General features: G+C 37.5%; 3 protein-coding genes across 4 annotated transcripts; all 3 read right to left on the reverse strand.

The window, feature by feature from the left end:
• Window positions 1-1,285: 1,285 nt before the first annotated feature.
• On the reverse strand, window positions 1,286-2,766 carry LOC122323008 (protein adenylyltransferase SelO-1, mitochondrial-like). Its single transcript, XM_043216621.1, has 4 exons — window positions 2,674-2,766; window positions 2,050-2,538; window positions 1,727-1,928; window positions 1,286-1,349 (listed from the first exon to the last, which is right to left on the reverse strand). The coding sequence occupies exons 2-3, from the start codon at window positions 2,517-2,519 to the stop codon at window positions 1,841-1,843; spliced, it is 558 nt and encodes a 185-aa protein (XP_043072556.1). The 5' UTR covers window positions 2,520-2,538; window positions 2,674-2,766; the 3' UTR covers window positions 1,286-1,349; window positions 1,727-1,840.
• Window positions 2,767-5,253: 2,487 nt separating this feature from the next.
• Window positions 5,254-10,409, reverse strand: LOC122323007 (traB domain-containing protein-like). 2 transcript variants are annotated; one of them, XM_043216620.1, is made up of 10 exons: window positions 10,026-10,409; window positions 9,326-9,375; window positions 8,796-8,853; window positions 7,692-7,855; window positions 7,465-7,605; window positions 7,233-7,343; window positions 6,870-7,009; window positions 6,472-6,644; window positions 5,805-5,901; window positions 5,254-5,719 (listed from the first exon to the last, which is right to left on the reverse strand). In XM_043216620.1, the coding sequence occupies exons 2-10, from the start codon at window positions 9,347-9,349 to the stop codon at window positions 5,548-5,550; spliced, it is 1,080 nt and encodes a 359-aa protein (XP_043072555.1). In that variant the 5' UTR covers window positions 9,350-9,375; window positions 10,026-10,409; the 3' UTR covers window positions 5,254-5,547. The 2 variants fall into 2 exon arrangements, with proteins under 2 accessions (XP_043072555.1, XP_043072554.1); XM_043216619.1 differs by having other exon boundaries at window positions 7,692-7,858.
• Window positions 10,410-12,116: 1,707 nt separating this feature from the next.
• On the reverse strand, window positions 12,117-20,230 carry LOC122323004 (pannexin-2-like). The gene is given in 9 exon segments (XM_043216614.1): window positions 12,117-13,127; window positions 14,030-14,224; window positions 14,310-14,448; window positions 14,535-15,531; window positions 15,533-15,566; window positions 15,569-15,646; window positions 17,705-18,265; window positions 19,714-19,746; window positions 19,882-20,230. Coding segments are annotated over 7 exon segments (1,965 nt in total). The 5' UTR covers window positions 17,934-18,265; window positions 19,714-19,746; window positions 19,882-20,230; the 3' UTR covers window positions 12,117-12,834.
• Between the last annotated feature and the right edge of the window lie 579 nt (window positions 20,231-20,809).

Raw genomic sequence — 20,809 nt, forward strand, 5'->3', positions numbered from 1 at the left:
AAGTATCGGAGGCATTACAGAGATGAAATCTGGTCAAAAACTAGAAGAAAAACAAAGAGGGAAAATGTATGAATTCGTAAGTTAATTAATGCAAAATGACTGCTGAACGTCAGAATTACATTTGAGTTTTCATGTAAGACATTACCGGCTCATGAAACCAAAAGGCCCCATAGTCCAAAGTTAGGCCCAGGATGCCTATGTTATCAGTATTGAGGACCCTAAGGACAGAAACCCACACACACTGCCACTGAGCCACCAGCCTCTTTTCGCTGTTCAGAAGGTCACCTAGTAATAAAAAAAAAAAAACAAACAAAAAAAAACTTTTATTTTTAAGATGTCCTTGTTGTAGGCTACATGATTATAAATAAAAACACAATTATGTTGATTATTGTAACTGCAATTACAGTTGTTGTTTGTCTATAGTATTAAGCCTCAAATGTTAATTATAAATAGGATTGGTTTATTATTTTAAATAAAACAAAATAACATAACAATAACATAACTATAGCATACATAATTGTACTCAGGATTAGAAAATCGGATTAATGTAATTTACTATTATAATAAAAATAAATTATGCATACTTGCATGCATCGTGAATCTCAAATCAAACCTCCATCCTAACCATATATAATAAGCAAAATGAAGTGACTGACATTGAAATTAGTACTTAAAATGTATAATTACACTACAACAAGGACTCTTTAAAATAAAGTGTAACCAAAAATTGCATCTCAAGCACATATAGAAAAGCACAATAATAAAGACTACTCATCAAAAGGAATATTAAAAATTAATGTAGTAGTCAGAACAAGGGCACGCATTCCCATTATATCCTGTTAAAACTGCAAAAATATTTTAGTAATAAATGCAATAAGAATTCAAATAAAATATTGTGCTAGTATTTATTCTTATTAGTAAGTCACATGTACAATAGTTCTATTTAAAGAAATTGTATTTTATTAAATTTACATTAGTTAAATTTAATCAGTGCTAACATGCTCTAATATAGTCTTAGCTAAATCTGATGATGGTAGCCTGCCAAAGTCATTCAGGTAAATAAGGTCACTGAGGATAAGGAGGTGGTTGAAGAAAAAAAGATCTGGTGTTTCGGTGTGGATCAATACTACAGCTGCAGCTCAGCATTGGTATTTGGTATAGATCTCAGTCTACCTCTCTGAAGAAAGCAGTATTCTCTCAATGCGCTCTGAGTGATTCTGTGGATCTCTGGGCAGAAAGTCTCAATGACGTAATCCAGCATCCGGCTTCTGACCTCATCGTGGCTATAGCTGGGACCTTGACGGCCAGTGAACTCATCAGCTCGTTTGAAGATCTCAAACGACCCAAACCTGCATCAAGAATCAGGTCAACATATTAACACCTAGAACAATGACAGCTAGACCTAAAAGTGACATTATTTCACTGACAGGTATTACAACTGAATAAGATCTGTGATGAGCATCTCATCCTCTGGTTCCTCAACCTCAGGACAAAAGAGAGAGCTGAGACAGTGGTGCTGATGTTGTTAATAGCTAAAGCCGTTTTAATCAATCATTTAAGGAAAAAGTAAAAGAACTAATATTTATAAAACTAAAAATGAAGACTAATAGAAATATTAAAAAGAGTAAAATAACAAAAGCTTATAAAATTATATATAGTACACAAAGAATACTAAACTAACACTTACTTGAGAAAGCATTTAGGGAAAAAAAACTAAACAGATTACCTAATGAAGCTGGGAGCAATGCGCAAGACCACAGAGCATCTTTCCATGCGTGGATTGCCATCGTAGTTGATATCCCTCATGACTCGTGAATCTGAAGTCACTACTGATCCGGCTCTAGTGGTCGGGACCCCAAAGCAAAACTGCCTCACTGCACAGGAACTCACGTATGCTGGAGCGCAAAACCTTTCGTCCATCTGCCTGCCTAAAAACAGGACAAAAATTGAACAAAGGAAATAAAAGTGGAACAGACGTCATTTTAAATCTGAACAGTCAGTTAATCAGATTACCACAAGTATATGAAAATGCAGTAGCAGGCCTGTTACCTAGAGTATGGTGTCAGCCCAGCACCCTTCACTTGGATCTCCCAGCTTCCCGTGGGATTCTCCTGCAGTAACTCGGGGCTCTGATCCACCGGGGCTTTCACTTCTCCCAGATAACATGCAGCTCCGTCCCCAAGCTGTCCTGCAAACTGTCCGAACTGGTGTCCGCAGTAGCAATGGGCAGCAGGCTCTGATCCTGGCATCACTTTAGATCCGCTGAGATACTCTGGGCCCAGTGGATCCTTCAGAACCTCAACAGCATCAAGACCCAGAAGTCCCAATGCTGGACCTGAGACTGCCACAAACTTTGGGTTCTTCAGGGGGGTGGGTTGGACTCTAGAGAAGCAGGCCCCCCGGACCTGTCGGACCCCTGGTTCAGTGGATGAGTCTAGTGGAAGTTTTTTAAGAGCAACATTGTCAAACTCCAGACGCTCAAGGCAAGAGCGGCTTGTGCTTATGCCCATATCGTCCATCCCCACATGTGATAGCGATCTACGTAAAATAACACCGGGAAATGAGTTATAAAGACGCGCTACACGCGCTCCAGCAGGAGCCATTCACATAGTACTGATGTCTAACAAAGCTTGTTAGTTAAGCAGACTAGGAAAAAGTGACAGTCATCCTTACGTAACTGCAAAGAGAACCAAGCTGTTCTCAATACCACGGAAATCTGGTCCGTCGTTGTTTTTGTTCCCCCTAGAAACAAACACACAGGAACCCTGTTCCCATCGAAAAGTTTTTGTTTGTTTGTTTAACTTTATCAAATACAAACATATAAGGAATAATTACACTGATAAATCAGTTTTTTTCTTATTCGTGTAAAGGAAAAAGAACACGAAAAATGCATTCAAATAAACTAAAATAAAAAGTGAGGCTTGTTCTATTAACAATATATATATACATATAAAAATAAGTCCAAAAACAAAAAGACGTTTCAGAGCGTTTCTGTCCATCATCCTTTCCCACCGAAAAGTGAAATATACAGCATTTAGTTTTAACGGTATTCACAAAATAGACTGGCCACGTAAACGTCACACTGGCATACAGGAAAATAATTGTTTTTAGTGTTTAAATTATCTTTATTTTACATTTCTATCATTTAATTATTTGCTTTATGTCAACATGGTATGTTTAATAGCAAGTTTAAAATAAGTTAGACAAAAGTAATGCAAAAAAAATATGAATACATTAGCAAGTAAACATTAACTACAATTTTCCTCATGTAATTTAAGTAATTTACCCAGCACTGCATGTATATGCACTCTTTAAGCATTAAAACTCTTCTTGAATATACGAAAGACAAATATTGTAAAATTTAAGTTTTTAATTAATGAGATATTTGAGCATTAGCTTCCTTAAGAAGAAGGACAAAATGATAGCACCAACAAAAGAAGTTGGACCATTTATTCCCCTTTTCCACAGTTAACACTGGATAGAAAAAAACATGACATTGTAGCACTAAACCTGAAGGATGTACAAAGAGATGCCTCAAATACCTTTGACTACTTCATTTCTCACCCAGTGCAGCAGATTTAGATGATCAAAAAGTAAAACTGCACAAAGTTAACAGGAAGACAAGAGTTTTTAGGAAGACAGCGACAGGAGAACTAGACTACTGGGTCATTGGATCAGTAGATTTTTTTTTTTTAAATACATTGTATTAAACCAATCAGTTAGTCAATCTGTTTAATTAGTTTGCAACTACCTTGATCCATTCCAATAAAATTTAAACGCATTAACTATTATACAAATAGAAATACTCATTAAGCACCAGGGCACTGACAAATGTCTCAGAATGCTAATATATATATTTAAAACCATTACAATATGTTATAAAAAAAAAAAATCCAATTAAATAATCCAATCAGCCACCTACACACTTAATCATGCAGATACATCCATATAGTCATTTCCTTCTTCAGCATACCATGGCATGCATGCAAAGCTTTAATCACGTCTTAATTTGAGCCCCACGATAGTTCAAAAGAGAGCTTTTTCCATTCAGCAACTAATTTAGAAGAACAGAAGGCATTAGCATTCCCCGCAACACTCAAGTGTTATGTGCTTCATATGTGCCTGTGACCATTGATGCCACATTTAAAACTGATTTCAGTCACCCTATAAGAGACAGTTGTAAAAATCTACACGGAAAAACAAATTAAGATGTGAAGCAGCAGTTCCAGTAAGGCTTTAAACACAAAGAAACACTCCCAACCTTTCCTTCCATCCATCCATCCATATAAAGCATGGCCCGTGCTATTGATGGCTTTTCTTTTAGAAGCATTTTCTCGCCTTCTTTAACGGTTCTCTACACTTGCAGTTTCAAGTCATTTTGATGGTCTCTTGTGATTTATGCTTTGAGTTAGTGGTGAATTATGACTAAGAACGATTACATGGTAAAAGAAAGTAAATGAATTTGATCTCTCATCTTACAACAACATATTGCATAAACAATGCAGCGTGTCTAATTAATTGCATAATTCACAAATTTCTAGAAACATCCTATTAGCAAGAACGAATGATGGAACTGTGAGTGAAACAGGAGGACTCCAGATTTAATAGTACCCATTTATTATGACCATATGGAACGAGAGCGAAACACCCTGTCCTGTTCCTTTTAGCCCTTTTTCCAGGTCATGTGGTAGGAGGCACTTGATAGCTAGCATGGGCAAAGTTTACGTTGGGCTTATCAGGTAACTGGAAAAACCAAGCAACCATGCTCACCCCCCCGTTACTGGATGTGACTTGAAGCTCTCAAACACTGCGTGCGGTTGTTTCACTTCCACTCATTTCAAGTCTTTTTGTCAGAAACATACATATTCAATCAGTGAAACCAAAAACACTTTGGTCGTGAGAAATTTCCCAAAGTTCATTGTTTGAATTTATCATCATCATCACCTTTCTTTTAAACAAAATCTGAGCAATGCTTTCCTTCACAAATGGTCCTATTGCGCAATTCAGGTTTAAAACTAATTATGCAATACAGTACCATTAATAAAAAAAAGGTGGCTTTATCATTCGTTCGTAATGAAGTACAGATTAGGTCGCAGATTAAAATGTTGACTCTAAGGGAATAACAATACTAGTCTGCTGAACACCGTCTGCTGGGAAACAAAATGCATCAACTGCTTGAAGGAGCCAACCAAGGGTAAATCACAGCAAAATAAAACTTCAGTTCAAGTCGAATGATTAGCTGGAAATCCGCAGCAGCTAATTTCCTAGTAGGTCATACTTTAAGAAGAGGAAAAAGGGGAAAGAAAGCACGGTCCGATTTCTTTGGCAGTACAGCTCTGCGTCCACAGAGCGGATGGACAGAGGGCTGAGGAGGTAGAGAGCTAGACAAAAGCTTCCACCCATATTGTTTATTTCATATGGAATGGAGATTATGTTTGCCCCTTAATTTTCCCCTTCACCCAACCACCATCCTGTAGTTAAGGCTATTGGTGTTCAGTGTGACATCCTGATCTCACTGCTGAAAAGTCTGTGCTGATAAAAGTAGGGTCAAGCGGAAGGTGTTAGTATATTTTCAAGCAATGACTGGACTGTGGGTAAGGAGAGTAACGCTCTCCCTACACCCTTGCTGGCACGGAAGCAGGCGTAACCCAGAAGCCCCCACATGGCTCCTTTCAACACGTTGCGTATTACCCAGCCAAAGCGAGATGGTGGAGCCACGCTACAAGGGAAAAAAATAAAAAATTTTGTCATGATATATCTGGTACTATTAGATAACACAGTGGATGTAGTTGTGCGGTACATACCTCATGATCTCATGAATATTGAGCTCTTTATCCCAATTCCTCTCAATACCAGGAGCGTGACCCATCCCGACCACTCCAACCACCACAGCAGGCACTTCTGAAGAATATAACAGGTAACATGACTCCAAATATGTTTTTCGCTTGAATGAAGCACTGGCAGATTCGTTTCAGCTTTATTTTGAATTAGCCTTCATTTTAATTTTATGTGCTCTTGCCATTATTGTAAATTTTTTAGCATTAATTCAGGTTGAATATAGGTTTCATACATGTTTATTTCAAATTTAAGTAATTCAGGTGAAAAGATAATAGCTTTAATTTTAGTCTAGCAATGATATAATTTACTCATGCTTATGTCTTCCCAAGCATATATGAATTTTTTTTTCCCTCTGTGGAACTTTAAAGATGATACGTTGGTAGCCAAACATACAATGGAGGTCAATGTGAACTGAAACTGGTCAACCTCAGAAATATCTTCTTTTATATTCCAAGAAAAAAAAAAAAAAAAAAAAAAAAAAAAAAAGTGTCATACAAGTTTGGAATGACACGACAGTATTGTGTGTTAAACACACTGAGCATACCAGAATATGCATTTTTAAACTCAAGAAATTTCCCTAGATCAAATCAGTGCTATCACTTGACAGCAAAGACTGTGGCATGCAGCACTCACTCTCAGCATTAGGAGGCGCCTCCACACAGCGCGCTGCTTGTCTGAGTGTGTGTGTGAGGTAGATGTCTCGTTCTGCAACAATAGTGCGGTGAAGGGCTGGAAACTCGCCAATCATTTCTGACATGGTCTGCTCCAGAAGATCCTTTTGTTTACACTTCTCTACATCCTCCTTGCTGACAAGAGCAAAAAAAAAAAACACATACCAACATGTCCAGGTCACATTTCACACACATTAAGAAAAAGCTTTGCTTAAACAAAATTAATCCTATATATTTGAACAATTAATAACTGTCTTTAAACTAAAAGACTTCATTGAGCTTGTTGGAATACGAGGTTAAATTAAGAAAGTTTTATGTAATAGTCTTTATAGTCTACGTATAAAACTTTGTAGATAGTACCTGATGGGGTCAGAGAGGAAGCACAGGCCCCAGGCCAGACGAGCCTTCTGCCACAGGCTGAGAGCAGCTATTGCACGCTTAAAGGTTACCGGAATGGGCCGATCCCCAAGATGAAATTTACAGAAGGGCACTTTTCCTGCCTGCATTGGGTAAAACAGAAGGAAACACATATTTTATTTATGCAGACCAGTCTTTGATGCGCTGCAGTGTCCACAGGTTTCATGTTTCGTGACTATGTGCATTTATTGTTCTTTGATAATTGGTGACATCTGCTGGGAGTCAGAAGCGAGTGCATGAGTTACAGTGCATGTCAGCACTAAGAGGACTGCGTAAGCGAGCGAGAGCATGTGCATCCACACTGACCTCCTTAAAGGCTTCTCTAAACTCTCCTCCGGGGGCCATGCCCAGCTGTTCTGTAATGTGAGCCGAGACTTTGAGCAGCAATATCTGCATGAGGCCGGACATCACTCCATTCTGACATGAGAAATGCGAAAACAAAACAGAGAGTAAAAAATTAAGTCAGACTAGTAACACGTTGATTAATGAAAACGCAGAGGAACGCGTTTGGCAATATAATAACTATGCCACGGCTGACCTGCTTAATGGCCTGCTGGACCTTCTCCAAGTTAATGTCTTTAGCCTCTTTTAGAAGAGTCTTCTCATCCATTTTAAGCATGGATACTCTATACTGGCATAGCTCCACCACCACCACATCTGGCTGGACCGCTTGGATCGTCTGAAACGGGGTACACAGTAACAAAACAGAATTTGATCGATCAGTAGAACTGATGTTAGTCCATAAAAAAGAAAGCTAATGCTTACAGTGGCAACATCCTTCTTGCTGCTGTCGCTGAAGTGGGCCGTGCCAACCAGGTACACAATACTGCCCTCAGGTGTGGTGAGGCGCGTCACGGTGTCCGGCAGGTCTGGCTCAGTCTGTCGGCGCTGGGCACGCACTTGCCACAAAACTTCTACTGCTTCAGAGTCTGCTAAACAGACAAAACATATATTATTTATCTGAAGAACATAAGAGGTGGAGCAAGAACACTTCCTACTATTGTATATTTAGCAGAGGCATAGCTACTAGAAAATATTTTTAGATAACTAGTTAGTTGGCGCTGAAAAATGACAAGCGGAAATTAAGTCGTAAACAAAAGTACGGCAATAGAACCAGTTTCAGAAATGAAAAGTCACAAACGAAAATAGAAAATGAGTCGTAAACAAAAGTACGTAAATAGTCTTCTTTTCAAGCACTACTGGAGCACAGACGTTGGAAGGATGAGCTTTAGAAAGTATAAGATTTGAAAATTTTTCGAGGTGGTGTTACATTTGAAAGCGGTTCAAAACTTAGTTAAAATTAAGTTAAAATTAAGCTTAATTTTCTAACATAGATGAATTAAAATCGCTAAGTTAGCAATTAAGTATGCTTTAAACTTATAAAATATTTAACCAAAACATGAAAGGGGACTAAAAACATATCTGGAACAACAGAAGCCAAATTAAATTGATTCTGAAGCATGCCGTGTTATAAAACTTGAAACCTTTACAACCCTCCTGCATTATCAATCAAAATACCACTAGAAAGAAATAATACTAGTCTGTGCTGGGAAATTTAATATGGTTAATTGAAAATCATCTTATACAAGTTAGCATATAAAGTTGGTAAACCTAAAATTCTATAAATACTAAATTAAATAAAAAAAAATAAAAAAATAAAACCAAGCACGGTAAAGGAAAACTAACAATAAACCAAACTGAAAAGATCCATTTCATTAATTCTGTATTCATATTAGTCAATTAATAAAACATTCAAAACTTAAATCATCCTTAGTGTTATTTTAGGGACTACACTACACAGCACCATTTCTTACAAAATCAAATAAAAGAAAATTTTATTTTGTAAGCTTTAAATCAGAGTTTACTCACAGAGTCCAAGAGGAAATGGAGGTTGTGTGTCATCTTCTGCTTGGCCAACCGAGTCATCCTAAAAACAAAAATTATTCATTATAATCTTCATCGTCCACAAAGCAGGTGTGAAAAAGCTTGCCATTCACTTCTAGGAACCGCCATATTATTCGCTCAACCTTGAAAAACATCTTGAGCAGTTTTAAAGCTTCATTCAAACAAGGAATGCTGTGCATATTTCTTCATAGTGGGAAAGGCCCACCTAAACAAACAAAAGGCGATTATCCAATACTTTCAGCACCCACAAGAAGCCAAAAGAGAGTGCCATAAACAATAATGAAAAGGCGAACGTGTGAATGAAAAGCACAGGAAGCCAAATCAGTGAACCATAACAAACGGCATTTCAATTTAGCGGTACAAGTCTTGAAGCAAATCCTTACTATCTACAGGTAAAAATTCATCACCACGGAAATAAGTTAGTTTTTAAATACTTTAGCGGAATTCTCAACCTGCTAAAGACAAAACAAAACCTACAAGCTCCTAATTTTTACCTCAGAGTTGTTGTCCTGATCCATTGTCCGCTGTTCAGTAAAACCTCAACCTGAAAGTAAAGATCATATGAGTCAGGCACAAAAACAACCCACATAATAAGACATTCAACAGATTTACAGAGCTTTGGAAGGCTGTGTACTGGCCTGTTTGAAATATATGCCTCAACACTAAACCGGGCACTGTTTAATTAAGGGATTTTGAACTTTCCTGACTTGTGCAGTTGGGTTGCTTGAGTAAAGTGAGTCATCAGACTTCATTATCAGCCTGCCATCTTGTCTCGTGCAATTACACCACGTACACTTTTCGAACTACTGTGATTCCAGCACAACATGAATCGTTTTTGTTTTGATGAGGGTTAAGATCGGATAACGATCTTTTGAGCTGCACAACAAAGCGTTTTATGCTGACCATGTAACAGATCTAATCATACAGAAGGCAGACATTAAAGGTGGCGACCTGCTGTCATCAGACCACCTGGTTAGCACGCCAAACTCAATTCAGACAGCTTCCACTTTCTAGCTTTTAAAACGCTTTTGCAAGCGGTTACATTTCTTAGAAAAGCCGAGCGCATTTTAAATGTAAGTAATAAAAAGTCAATTAAAAAATAAGGCAAAACTGAACCGCAAAATCCACTGGACTATTAGCTGCAATCTCAGTCACCACATCGAAAAAGCAGCAAATATAAAAAATAACTCTTACATTTGACTTGGCAGACAGCTTGTCCGCTCTTCCCAGGAAAGCAACGAATCGTATCGGACCGAGATCGGACAGTCAGTTGTAGTGAGGGATGATTCTTGACAATGTAGTTCGGCTACAGGCTAGCTGCGCACACATCCACGCAGCTGTTAGCTGATGCTATGCTAATGTAAACTAAGCCCCTTTAAAAACTTTAAAGAACTAACTAACAATAAGTTACTTATTTTGGTGCGCCGTGACGATAACAATATTGCATTTTATTACAGAGATATTTAAAAAATACTAAAACGGCCACCTTTGACTGTAGTTTATTTGCTAGCTTCGGCAAAAATGAAATGATTAAAGTTAGAGCTACAGTCAGTCAGCTGCTTGCGTGAAGTGACTCTGTAGCGCCGCCCGTTAATGCAATGCTTTCTGGGTAATGTAGTATATAGGATAATAGCGAGTGAGGCTGTGTATAACAAATATAACAGATTATATTTATACTTAATCTATTCTAAGATTTTTTTTAGGTATTATAATGCAAATTGTATCGTTTCTAAATTTCGTATGCTTAGCTACAGTAACAAAAGTCGCTAAAACGGATGTAAAAGTACTTTGACTCACGGTTAAAAAACTGTAAAACAAATTGTTTCACCTGAAGTAGATTTTTTAAACCGATTACATTAGTTATTTGCGAGTTTCTATTTAACCTTGTCATTCAAATAGGCTATTACAGTAACTGAAAACAAAGTTTAAAAAAACAAAGACACTATTCCTTAACCTGGTGATGACTGCTGTCAGCCAATGACCAAGCCTTAAAAACACACACACACACACACACACACACACACACACACACACACACACACACACACACACACACACACACACACAAAAAGATCAATAGCCATCAGGTGTTTCTGTTTGGCTAAAAAGCATGGGTGCTCCTTTGAATTCTGTTAACAAAGTTTATGTAAGACTGTTACAGAGACAGGTGACATTTCTCATCATACTTGCTTCAGTGTTTTGTGAGGTAGTAAGCATTTTATGCATTATATTAAAACTTGCTTACAGCATCTTACAACATGGTGAACTATAATGAGTTTCACCTATAACAGAAATATCTCATCAAACACATTAGAGAGAGGCTAAAAAAGATAAAGGGCTGACCTGATAGACTAGGAGATTCAAAATCACGTAAATGATAACATGCAATATACAACTCGTGATAATCTAACATTTTCTCTTTTTAGCGTAGATTAATTTATTTCTCTAAGCAGGTTACTTGGTTGAAATGCTGCAGTTCCATAAATATACACATATCAAACACAAACATTTGTCAATAATTTGTGTGGGGAAAATGGAGAACAAAATAACAAAAATTAAATGGTGCTACAATTTACAGTGTTTCCTCTAAATGCGAGAAAAAAACAATTAAGGTAACATGGCCACGTCTAACCCCATTTTAACATTTTGGCTCAAATACTGAATGCCATGTTCGATTTTCAAGTTTGAGATTAACATCCATAATACCGACAACTGATATACACATCTAAAAATTCAAACTTGGAAAATCAGGTGTGGTTCCTTCTCCTCTAATGGTATTGTCATTCATGATCTTTGTTCCCTGTATCACATTATTGTTATCAAAATATTGCACTTGGATGCATGATATGTGCTAGAAAAACAGCAGCTATCTCTAATATCAATCTCATGCTTTGTGGTTAGAGGTGCTCTTGGATTCTAATTGTGCGTATTCACTCACAATCATAAAAGTGTATTTTGGCAGGGCATTTGTTATACTTCACCACAAAATGCATAAGTGAATATCAAAGGTTTTAACTAGGATTTACAAAGGTGGAATGACACAGGAACTGTGGTTCATGGTGATTTAGATATCAAAAGCATGTTTTATGAATCCTCTTTAGTTTGAAAATATCCAGCTGAAGAAGCTGATATCCTTCCGTCACATCTCTGTCTGTTCAAAAAGCTGGTATAGACACATTTCTTCTGACAATCCAGGGTTGAATGTCTTTGAGTGCTTGCTTAAAAGACCCAGAGCGATATAGTCTCATTAGATAAGTGCACCAGAGGTGTGTGGATGAATACGCCATGTGAAAGTCTTTTTGAAAGAATGTCTAAAATCTCTCATATTATCTGTTTTTTTCTGTACACCTCAGTATATACATTCCTAATGTGCATATTATTGCGACAGTAAGACATGAGGTTGCATATTTTAAGAATACATGTATTGCGTTGGATACCTCAAGACATCTACATGAAACAGATATGCTGATCGCTAAAAAAATAACCAAACAAACAAAAAACACCAAATCATGTGGACATTGATGACACATGAACAAATGGTGCGTTGTGCAAAATTCTGATGTGCCTTGCCTTCAATTGGAATGTCAATAGTGAACTCATTAACCCATAAGGTGAGCACCAAGGTCATGGGTGATTTTATTTTTCCTCAAACTACGCACGTCTGAGTATGTGGATGTAAGGCTGGGAGATGATTTTGAAAGGTGCGCTTAATATTAAAAATGAATAGTGTTTTTATTAATACACCAGTAACTGAAAACTCAGTTTAACATAAATAAAAATAATTAAGTGCACCTTTAAGAGTATAAAATCTGTTACACATTGGCTGCCCCAATGTCCCATAATCTTTATCTCTGAAAATGAAATAATCTGAGCTCCACCTTTAATGGCATGACCATTAACATAACCCAAAAATCCGGCATATTCCTTTGTGCTTCAGTTCATATTCTAAGTGCTTTTGTATTTGTGTGTAAGTGTGTGTGCAGGTGTGCATCCTCATTTTCCTTCAGCACTCTCCAGCAGCAATCAACTCTCCCGGTCTGGCTAGTCTGTCCCTTCTGCTTTGCTCCTCCTCGTCCTCATACAAGGTGTGATGGATGCTCAGCAGCGGGAGTGAAGGGTTTCGACTAAAAGGCCCGTGCTGGGTCTCAGGCTCCGTCCCCTGGTTGAGAGGATCTTCGACCTTCGGGAAGTCTGGAGGAGGCATGCTGGGCGTTCCACCATTCATATATGATGCTGTGGAGAGGGTGGCTGTGGAGAAGGCAGTGGTGGTGGACAGTGGAGGAGACTCTTTCTTCTCTAAGGGGACGAAAAGGTGATATACAGTTATAGGGAATACAAACATAAACCAATACTGATATTAAAATACAATTTTGCCTAAATAAATAACTAAGATAAATTATTTTAAAGCCTACAAGTCAATTCATTCAGAACAGCATTTTAGAAGAGTAGAAATTGATAAATTCATAAAAGATTTTCTAAAGATTTGCTTTAAAATTTTGGCTTATTTGGGTGAGTTAAATAAGGCAAAGGTAATGTAAAAATGGGAAATAGGAAAAATGTAAAAAATTGGGCAATCTACTGAATGTACAATTGAGTACTACAGGAATGGAGTCCTAAAAGCCTAATCTAAAAGCGTTTTTGCACTTCCATTTCCATTATCCCAGTCAGTGTGATTTTTGGAATGCCTGAAATAAGGTCTGTGGTTAACAAAAGCTCAACACTTTCATGTTTTTTCTACGGTTTTATTCTAATACCACTGTGTGATTTTTCTAAGCTTTCATGTGCCTTGAAAAAGGCAAGAAGTCTAATAAATAGGACTACAGAGACATCCAGATGTCTGAGACATTTTAAAGTGTGAGACATCTAGACGTCATCACACCAAACAGGAAACAAGTCCGCTTTTACAGCCTCATTATATTTATACTTCATGTGCTTGCTATAACTATTCTAATTCAAACACTCCAACTTGTATTCATAGCCTAACAAAATGTAAAATTTCACAAAATTTGTATTTGTGAAGATTTCCTTAATGAATAAAATAAGTAATAATCATAAAGAAAATGAAACCATCCTATTGACTTTTTATCAAAGGAACTTCAATACTGGCCAACAAAAATACACCATCCCTGCAGCAAACTCTAACAACGCCAATATGGTACCAAATAAATTGTAAATCCCTAAAGACAATCCAAGCGTACCAGTATGAGAAGATGAGACATGGACAACTGTATGCGGACCCTCAATATACACATTACTGAGAGAGTGCTCAACAACCGGGGGTGGCTCAGGATTGACCGTTTCTGTTTTGGCTTTCTGAATGGTTAGCATGTAAGGATGAACATCCAGCGAGAGGTTCAGTGTGTGTTTCTTCTCTATATTATTTGTTTCTGCAGCTGAAAAATAAAATTAGGAACACAATCAATGAAGGATTTTAATGACATTCTCTACACTAACCAAAAAAAATTATTATATTAGTACCTTTGTTAGTAGGAGGATATTGGGTGCTCTTGCTGTCCAGAAGTGGAGCAATAATGCTATCTGCTACATTCTTCCTTCGAACTGGTTTAGGTTTCTCTGCTTTTATGCTGTTTTCCAGTCTGGTTAGAGTCAAGGGTTCCTGTATAAAAACAAAAAACTATGAGGCACATTTCACAAACAAGAAGTACGCTATTCTTAAGCTAAATATGAACGAGAACGTCTTACCTTAAAAGGCTGTGGAAGAGGGTTAGATGTGGGGATCCACTTCATCTTCTTACGAGGTCTTTTGATTACTGAGGGCTCTCCTCCCAATTCTCCCACACCGATCACTGAAGGGTCCATATTGGGGTCAACAGTCTGGATCCCAGAGTCTCTCACAGTCGGAGTGGCGTCGTGGTTGGATTGAGCCAATGCTGCCAGCAGCTGCCGCACCACATTATCATACATGAGGTCACTCTCGTTGGTGATAAAGTCCAGTCTGTTGAGAGACTTAATGTGGTCTCTGTTCTCATTACAGAACATGGCCAGAATGTTAATGTCGCAAAACTGTGACTTCTGCCAGCGGCGGCGTGTTTTAATGCCAACCTTGTGCAGCTTGTCGAAGACAAAATTTGACTTGCGGACTACAAACAAATGCAGCAAGTTCACAAGGATAATGAGGTTCATAGTACACAGCAAAGAGATGTCTACTGCGGCCATAATGCGCTGGAGCTGCACAGCTGGTAGCTTGCAGTTAACATTTAGCCGCAGTTCAGGGATGCTACTAGTGTCCGGCGGCTCGCCAAGAGCACAAGTGAACTCGTTCTGCCTCTGTCGGGCATAGTAGGCGCTCAGGTATGTTATGGGTATTGAGCTGAGGCAGATGATGGCTAAATGTCGTGCCAGGTACAGCTTAGCCAGAAAGTTACTCTGCCCACGGCGCTCAAGATACTTCTCAAACAGGTTCTGCTCGGGGCTCTTCTCTTTCTCTGCGTTCTCGATGATCTCCCGGCGCTCACGCTCCGTAATCCCCGGCCCCTTGGACTGGATCTGCTTCTCAATCTTGGGCGCTCTGCCTTCGGCTGCCCTGTGGTAGCAGTTGTCGATCTCTTGAAGGAGGAAGTTGAGTTCAGAGGTGAGCCGTGTGGAGGCCAGGAACTCCCATCCCAGAGCAGGTATGTACATGATGCCTGCGAAGGCCAGGAGAGCATAGGGCAGAAACTTGTGCTCAAACAGGGAAGGCGAAGCTGGGGTCCACACCAGGTACTGCATCTCGAGCTCTGTCCAGCAGTAGCCTCTGGCATACAGGGCCTGGTCGCGTGTGAAGTTGTGTGGAGTGTAGCAATATATAGACTCCTCTAAAAGAGAAGGAAAAATTGCACTTCACTAAATATTTAGGATTTACATCAATTAGATATCACTAGTGCTCATACCAAGTTGGACAATAAAAGCTAATTATAAGAGAATAGTGAGATTCGCACCACAACTATAACAATAATGGTTGGAATCGCTTTCAGAGATTTCTTTCCAGGGGATGAACAATATTAGTAAAATTAGTAGTAATAAAATATATTGATTATCAGAAATGCAAATATTATAGTAAATAAAAAAAAATACAATTATTTTATAGTTATTATAACTGATGTTAACTAGAGATTACATTTTTATTTAATCAACCATTTTTTTTGTTGATAGTGCATTTCAATTTAAGAAATATATAATGTAATCTTAACTAAATTAAAAGGATGCTCTCATCAAAAGGCGAAAACTGCAACTAAAACTGTGAAATAAGAACACTGGATATTACAACTGTCTCTATCCAGAAAAATCTGGCATTTGGTGTACCCAGCAGGGATTTGTTTCTAGTAACGAGCTGTGATCAGGCTGGAATGGGTTTAATGCATAGTATAAGGCAGCACAGGCCAATAATGATGAATCAGTGATAAAACAAATGCTACATTTGTCTGTGCCAGTTGGACAAGGATAGAGGTAATTCTTTCACAGCCGCTGTACTCTTATAGATGATTCCACCTTATTCTGGGTCTCAGTGGATTACACTCCTGCACAGAATCAATAATGTTAAGAAAAATAATATGTTCATAAGATTTAATTTAATAAACTAAATATGCATGTGTTATAAAATGGGAATAAAATCTTGGTCACAGGCTCTACTTTTTCTTTCCGTTTTAGATTATTATCCTTGCAATTTATCCTAAATAGCCTTAGTCAAAACAACGATGAAGGCTTGGCCTTCACTAATCTCCGTTCCTGATATACAACGGGTATTCCTATTATAGAAAGAATACTGCAATGTAGTAGCTCTAAAATGGTATGGAAAGGCAATTTAGCTGCAATCTCAAAGGAGTTCCAACTACGACTCTCGTAAGCATAAATGTTAGTGTATCTCCAACAGTTATTCAGATTTAAGCTATACCGCATGTTTCTGCCCAGCAGGGTTCTCAATGTTCAGTCACAGCCAGTTGGTGCTGCTATGCAGTAAGACTGACTCAGCGTTTAGAGTAAACCCCCTCCTACCACCACAACCTCTCTTTATCTCTCTCTCTCTTTTCTTACTTAATCACCCTACAATCTCTCTAACAAAAAATTATTTAACCACTCCTTTGCTGGATAGCAGTGGACAGCAGGAAAGCATAGAAAGTTTTATAGATCGGTTAATAATGGATCAACTTAAAAAAACTATCAGCAACACCATTTATGTTGTGTAATATTCCTGATTTAAAGTTTTATGCCACGTCATCAGTTTTTCATACGCATAAAGTATGTTTTGTCTAAGTATGTTTATATCCACTCAGTTTTATGAAAACTAGAGAATTTCGCATAAACCTACTGAATTGAAAAATCAAGATGAGTTTATTTTTATATTTTCTGTTTCAGTTTAATTATAGTTAAGCTTTAGAAATGTGTGTTTAATAATTTCTTTTTTAAAAGTCTATATAGTTTTATCAATTTTATTTGTTTTTGTTTTAGTTCTTTTAGTATCATTTCCGTATCAAATGAAACTAGTTGTATTTTTTGTATTTGATAATATTTTGTATTTTGTTTGAGTTGTTTTTTTACTTTAATTTAATTTAGAATCCTAATCTGAAGTAGATAATTTAATTACTTCAATTTTTGAAGTAATTAAATGATTACTTTTTAATTGGTAAGAAGCAAACAATTTAATAGAAATGCATGTATCAAATAAATGCCTAGATGTGCATCAGAAAGTCTGAATATGTTACTCAAATTTTGGTTACTATCACCATGTTGATGTTCATTCGCATAAAGTTGAGCTCTCCTGTCCCCAGGTCCTCAGAAATCATCACCTCTTATTAAGATTGAATAGCATTCAAAAGTCTTTCTTGCTGCAAACCTTAAGGTGTTATTTTTCCATAATGCTGCATAATGCCACTAACCTGCAAAGTTCCTTGTGAAAACTAATGTGACCAGGAGTATAGGGATGATGACAGTTCCTATGGTCACAACCCGGTCAAAGGGCAACTCTAGTTTGAGTTGCACCATGAGACCCGCCAGCGCACCGCCCTTCTCATCCTGTGTGGAACCTGGCAGGATCAACTCCTTCAGCTTCTCACCCGCAAGCAGAGCCGTGGCCATGTCCAAGTTCTGCTCGAAGATGTTCTGCATTCGGCACCAGCTCGCCTGTTCGCCACTAACCTCACAACACACTTGATGGGACCTGAAGCTCCTCCTTCTCCCAACCCGTCAGCCACTGGATTGGCTGAGGGCTTTTCCCTGCAACAATATAATGAGTGATATGTAAGAGGTGTTGATTTGAAGGATGAAAGTGGATCTTCTAAGAGTCACAAAGGAAGCTTTGTGTTCAGCCTGAGTTGATGGGTTATTGGTGGCTGATCTTGTCAGAGGTAGATTGAAGAGAGGAAAATCGAGTTGATTTGTTGCTTATATTGACAGCTGGGATGAATTTCTCATCATATCTATTCCACTTCTGCAAAAACCTGTAAAGAGAGTTAACAGGTACAAATTATATCAAAAAAGCAAAGCTACTGTAATCTGTGAAAGTAAATTGATTCTGCATATTCAGGCTCTATGAAAGTGGAGGTTCCTTTAATTCAGTAACCAGTGGAGTGTGCCTATCTGCAGAGTCCTTTGAGAGCGTGCACTAGTAACAAGGACATAAAAAAAACACAATGACATCGAACTAGAGGCTTTATCATTCAAGACAGTCCAGATTAGAGTGCAAAGATGGTACACTCTTGTTCTTTGACTGTAAATTTTACGGCATCATTTCTACAGATGGAAGCTTGATATGTTGCAGACTGTCTTTGCCCACGGTATAAAAACACAGACAAGAAAATAGCTGTCGTACATTTCGAAAATCAATATATCTCGCTTTGAGCTCAAGAAATCAATAAGGAGCGGTTTTCTAACAAAATGGAAAGAACAACAAAAATGGCAGGAACCCCACGTTTGTAAGTTAACTTTATTTTTTGTGATGAAGTGATATCAGTTTTTCAACTGAATGCATTACAGATGTTTTATGTTAATCTAAAAATGGACACTAAACAATGTCTTTATCATCAGAGCTATGCCAAAGTAGGCAATTCATTGTTCTGACATACAAATTGGATGTGTTTGTGGTTGACTTTTATGTGTGTAATTTAAAAATATATATATATAGGTTTTTATTAACATATTTAATAAATGCAAAAATCTATTTACTTATCTAAATGTTTAAATACTTCTAAATATTTAATTACAGTTAATACATACACTATACAAACTGTAACATAAATGCAGTGTTAAATATCTTTGGATAATATTATATTTAACTGGACAAATGTAATTGACTCGATTTTTTCATTTTTTTCAATTTGTTATACACACATACACATGCATATATATATATATATATATATATATATATATATATATATATATATATATATATATATATATATATATATATATACACACACACACACACACACACTCATGAGTTCAATATTGCGATTCAGGGTTGTCCTAAACATGTTTTTCAATATTTTACACTTATTTAATCATTCCAAATGGTGCTGCGAACCTTGAATACAATATGTGTTGATATAAGAAACTATTCTAAAAAAAAAAAAATAGCTTATGTTAAGCATAGTGTTAACTTGTCTGTCACTTTGGCCTAGTTACAGACAGTTAAGATCTTCAAAGAGATTCTAGAAGAAAGACTGAAAAACTCCTTTCACAGCAGGTTTCATAAAACTCTCAAACAAGTTGATAGTGATTAGAAACGTGTCATGCAAACTTAAAGCAACAGCATGCAGCAGTATCTTTTAAAAAATATATATAATCTAGCTTTATCGACGATGCTGTAACGACACCGTCCGACATATTGACATTCTGACAGTGAATGTTTAGGAGTAATAAAGGTCATGCGGTGCACATCACTTACGCTCAGTCGAGGAGCTGTCCATCACTGGATCATCTGGTTAGGATGACACATAGCGGCTTAAGACATAGATATGATAAAATGCATGATAGCCTACTATATAAAGCAGGAGTGAATGAGAGACGGAAAGGACTGGGTTGCATTGACTCTCGTTTTCATGATGTCACATACCTGTCAGATTACTCGATTATACTGAGGAACGCGCAGAGTCTGAATCCTATGCTCAAATCATCAACACCGGGAAAGATCTCCTCACAACGTCCAGTGGATCCCCATAAAAAAACAACAAAGGACGCTGATAGTGTGACTTGTGCTTTAGTGTTGAGCATCCCCGGCGTCTGAAGAGTTAATCTGCAGTGCGGGCGAGCCGTTTCAGCGTGTATCCGGGCACACACACCGGTTTGTTCCGCCTCTCGCCGTCCCTCTCACCCTCCCCTGACAAACCTCGCACACTTCTCCGGTTTACACCGTCGTCTCTACGCAGACCTTCAAGGAGATACGATGTCGTTGCTTGTTTGCCTCGCACGAGACGGTATAATATATCGCTAGTGCGCTTGTGTGGAAACGCAAGCGATAACGTTTGGCTTAATAACTAGGAGACGTTATGAAATCATAAAGATATATTTTAGATTAAACTTTTCCCCCGAGTGTAGTCCTCTAGCGTCCTTTATTTACTGTATAATCGATTTGTTTTCATTGAATTGTACGCTGTTGTGCATTAAAATACAATCATTCTTGAACAATACTCTATTCTATACTATATATATATATATATATATATATATATATATATATATATATATATATATATATATATATATATAGGGAAAGGGGAAATGAAATCTGATAAGATGTTTAGGTTGCAATGCAGTAGCTTTTTTTTTGGTCTTATTATAGGCTGTGTATTGTATGGCAAAACATACAGCTTACCTGCTAATTAATTAATTAATTAACTTCAAAAAATGAAACTTTGCTGTCTATACAAATTAAGTCACCAAAATGGTTTGGTTGCCAACATTCTTCAAAATGTCTTCTTGAGGTTGAATAAATGATGACAGAATTTTGGTTATTGGATGAACTATCCTTCTATTATAAATAG

The sequence above is a fragment of the Puntigrus tetrazona genome, chromosome 18, assembly GCF_018831695.1.
Source record: "Puntigrus tetrazona isolate hp1 chromosome 18, ASM1883169v1, whole genome shotgun sequence".
Lineage (NCBI taxonomy): Eukaryota > Metazoa > Chordata > Actinopteri > Cypriniformes > Cyprinidae > Puntigrus > Puntigrus tetrazona.

What these genes read in the sequence shown, in the direction of transcription:
- LOC122323008 (XM_043216621.1), bottom strand. Translation starts at nt 2,519, where the DNA reads ATGGACGATATGGGCATAAGCACAAGCCGCTCTTGCCTTGAGCGTCTG. An exon ending in GGGCTGACACCATACTCTAG is followed by an intron (nt 1,929 to 2,049) that starts GTAACAGGCCTG and finishes TCCTGTTTTTAG; the next exon opens with GCAGGCAGATGGACGAAAGG.
- LOC122323007 (XM_043216619.1), bottom strand. Translation starts at nt 9,349, where the DNA reads ATGGATCAGGACAACAACTCTGAG. An exon ending in TCCATTTCCTCTTGGACTCT is followed by an intron (nt 7,859 to 8,795) that starts GTGAGTAAACTC and finishes TTGTCTGTTTAG; the next exon opens with CAGACTCTGAAGCAGTAGAA. An exon ending in TTAGAGAAGCCTTTAAGGAG is followed by an intron (nt 7,010 to 7,232) that starts GTCAGTGTGGAT and finishes TACCCAATGCAG; the next exon opens with GCAGGAAAAGTGCCCTTCTG.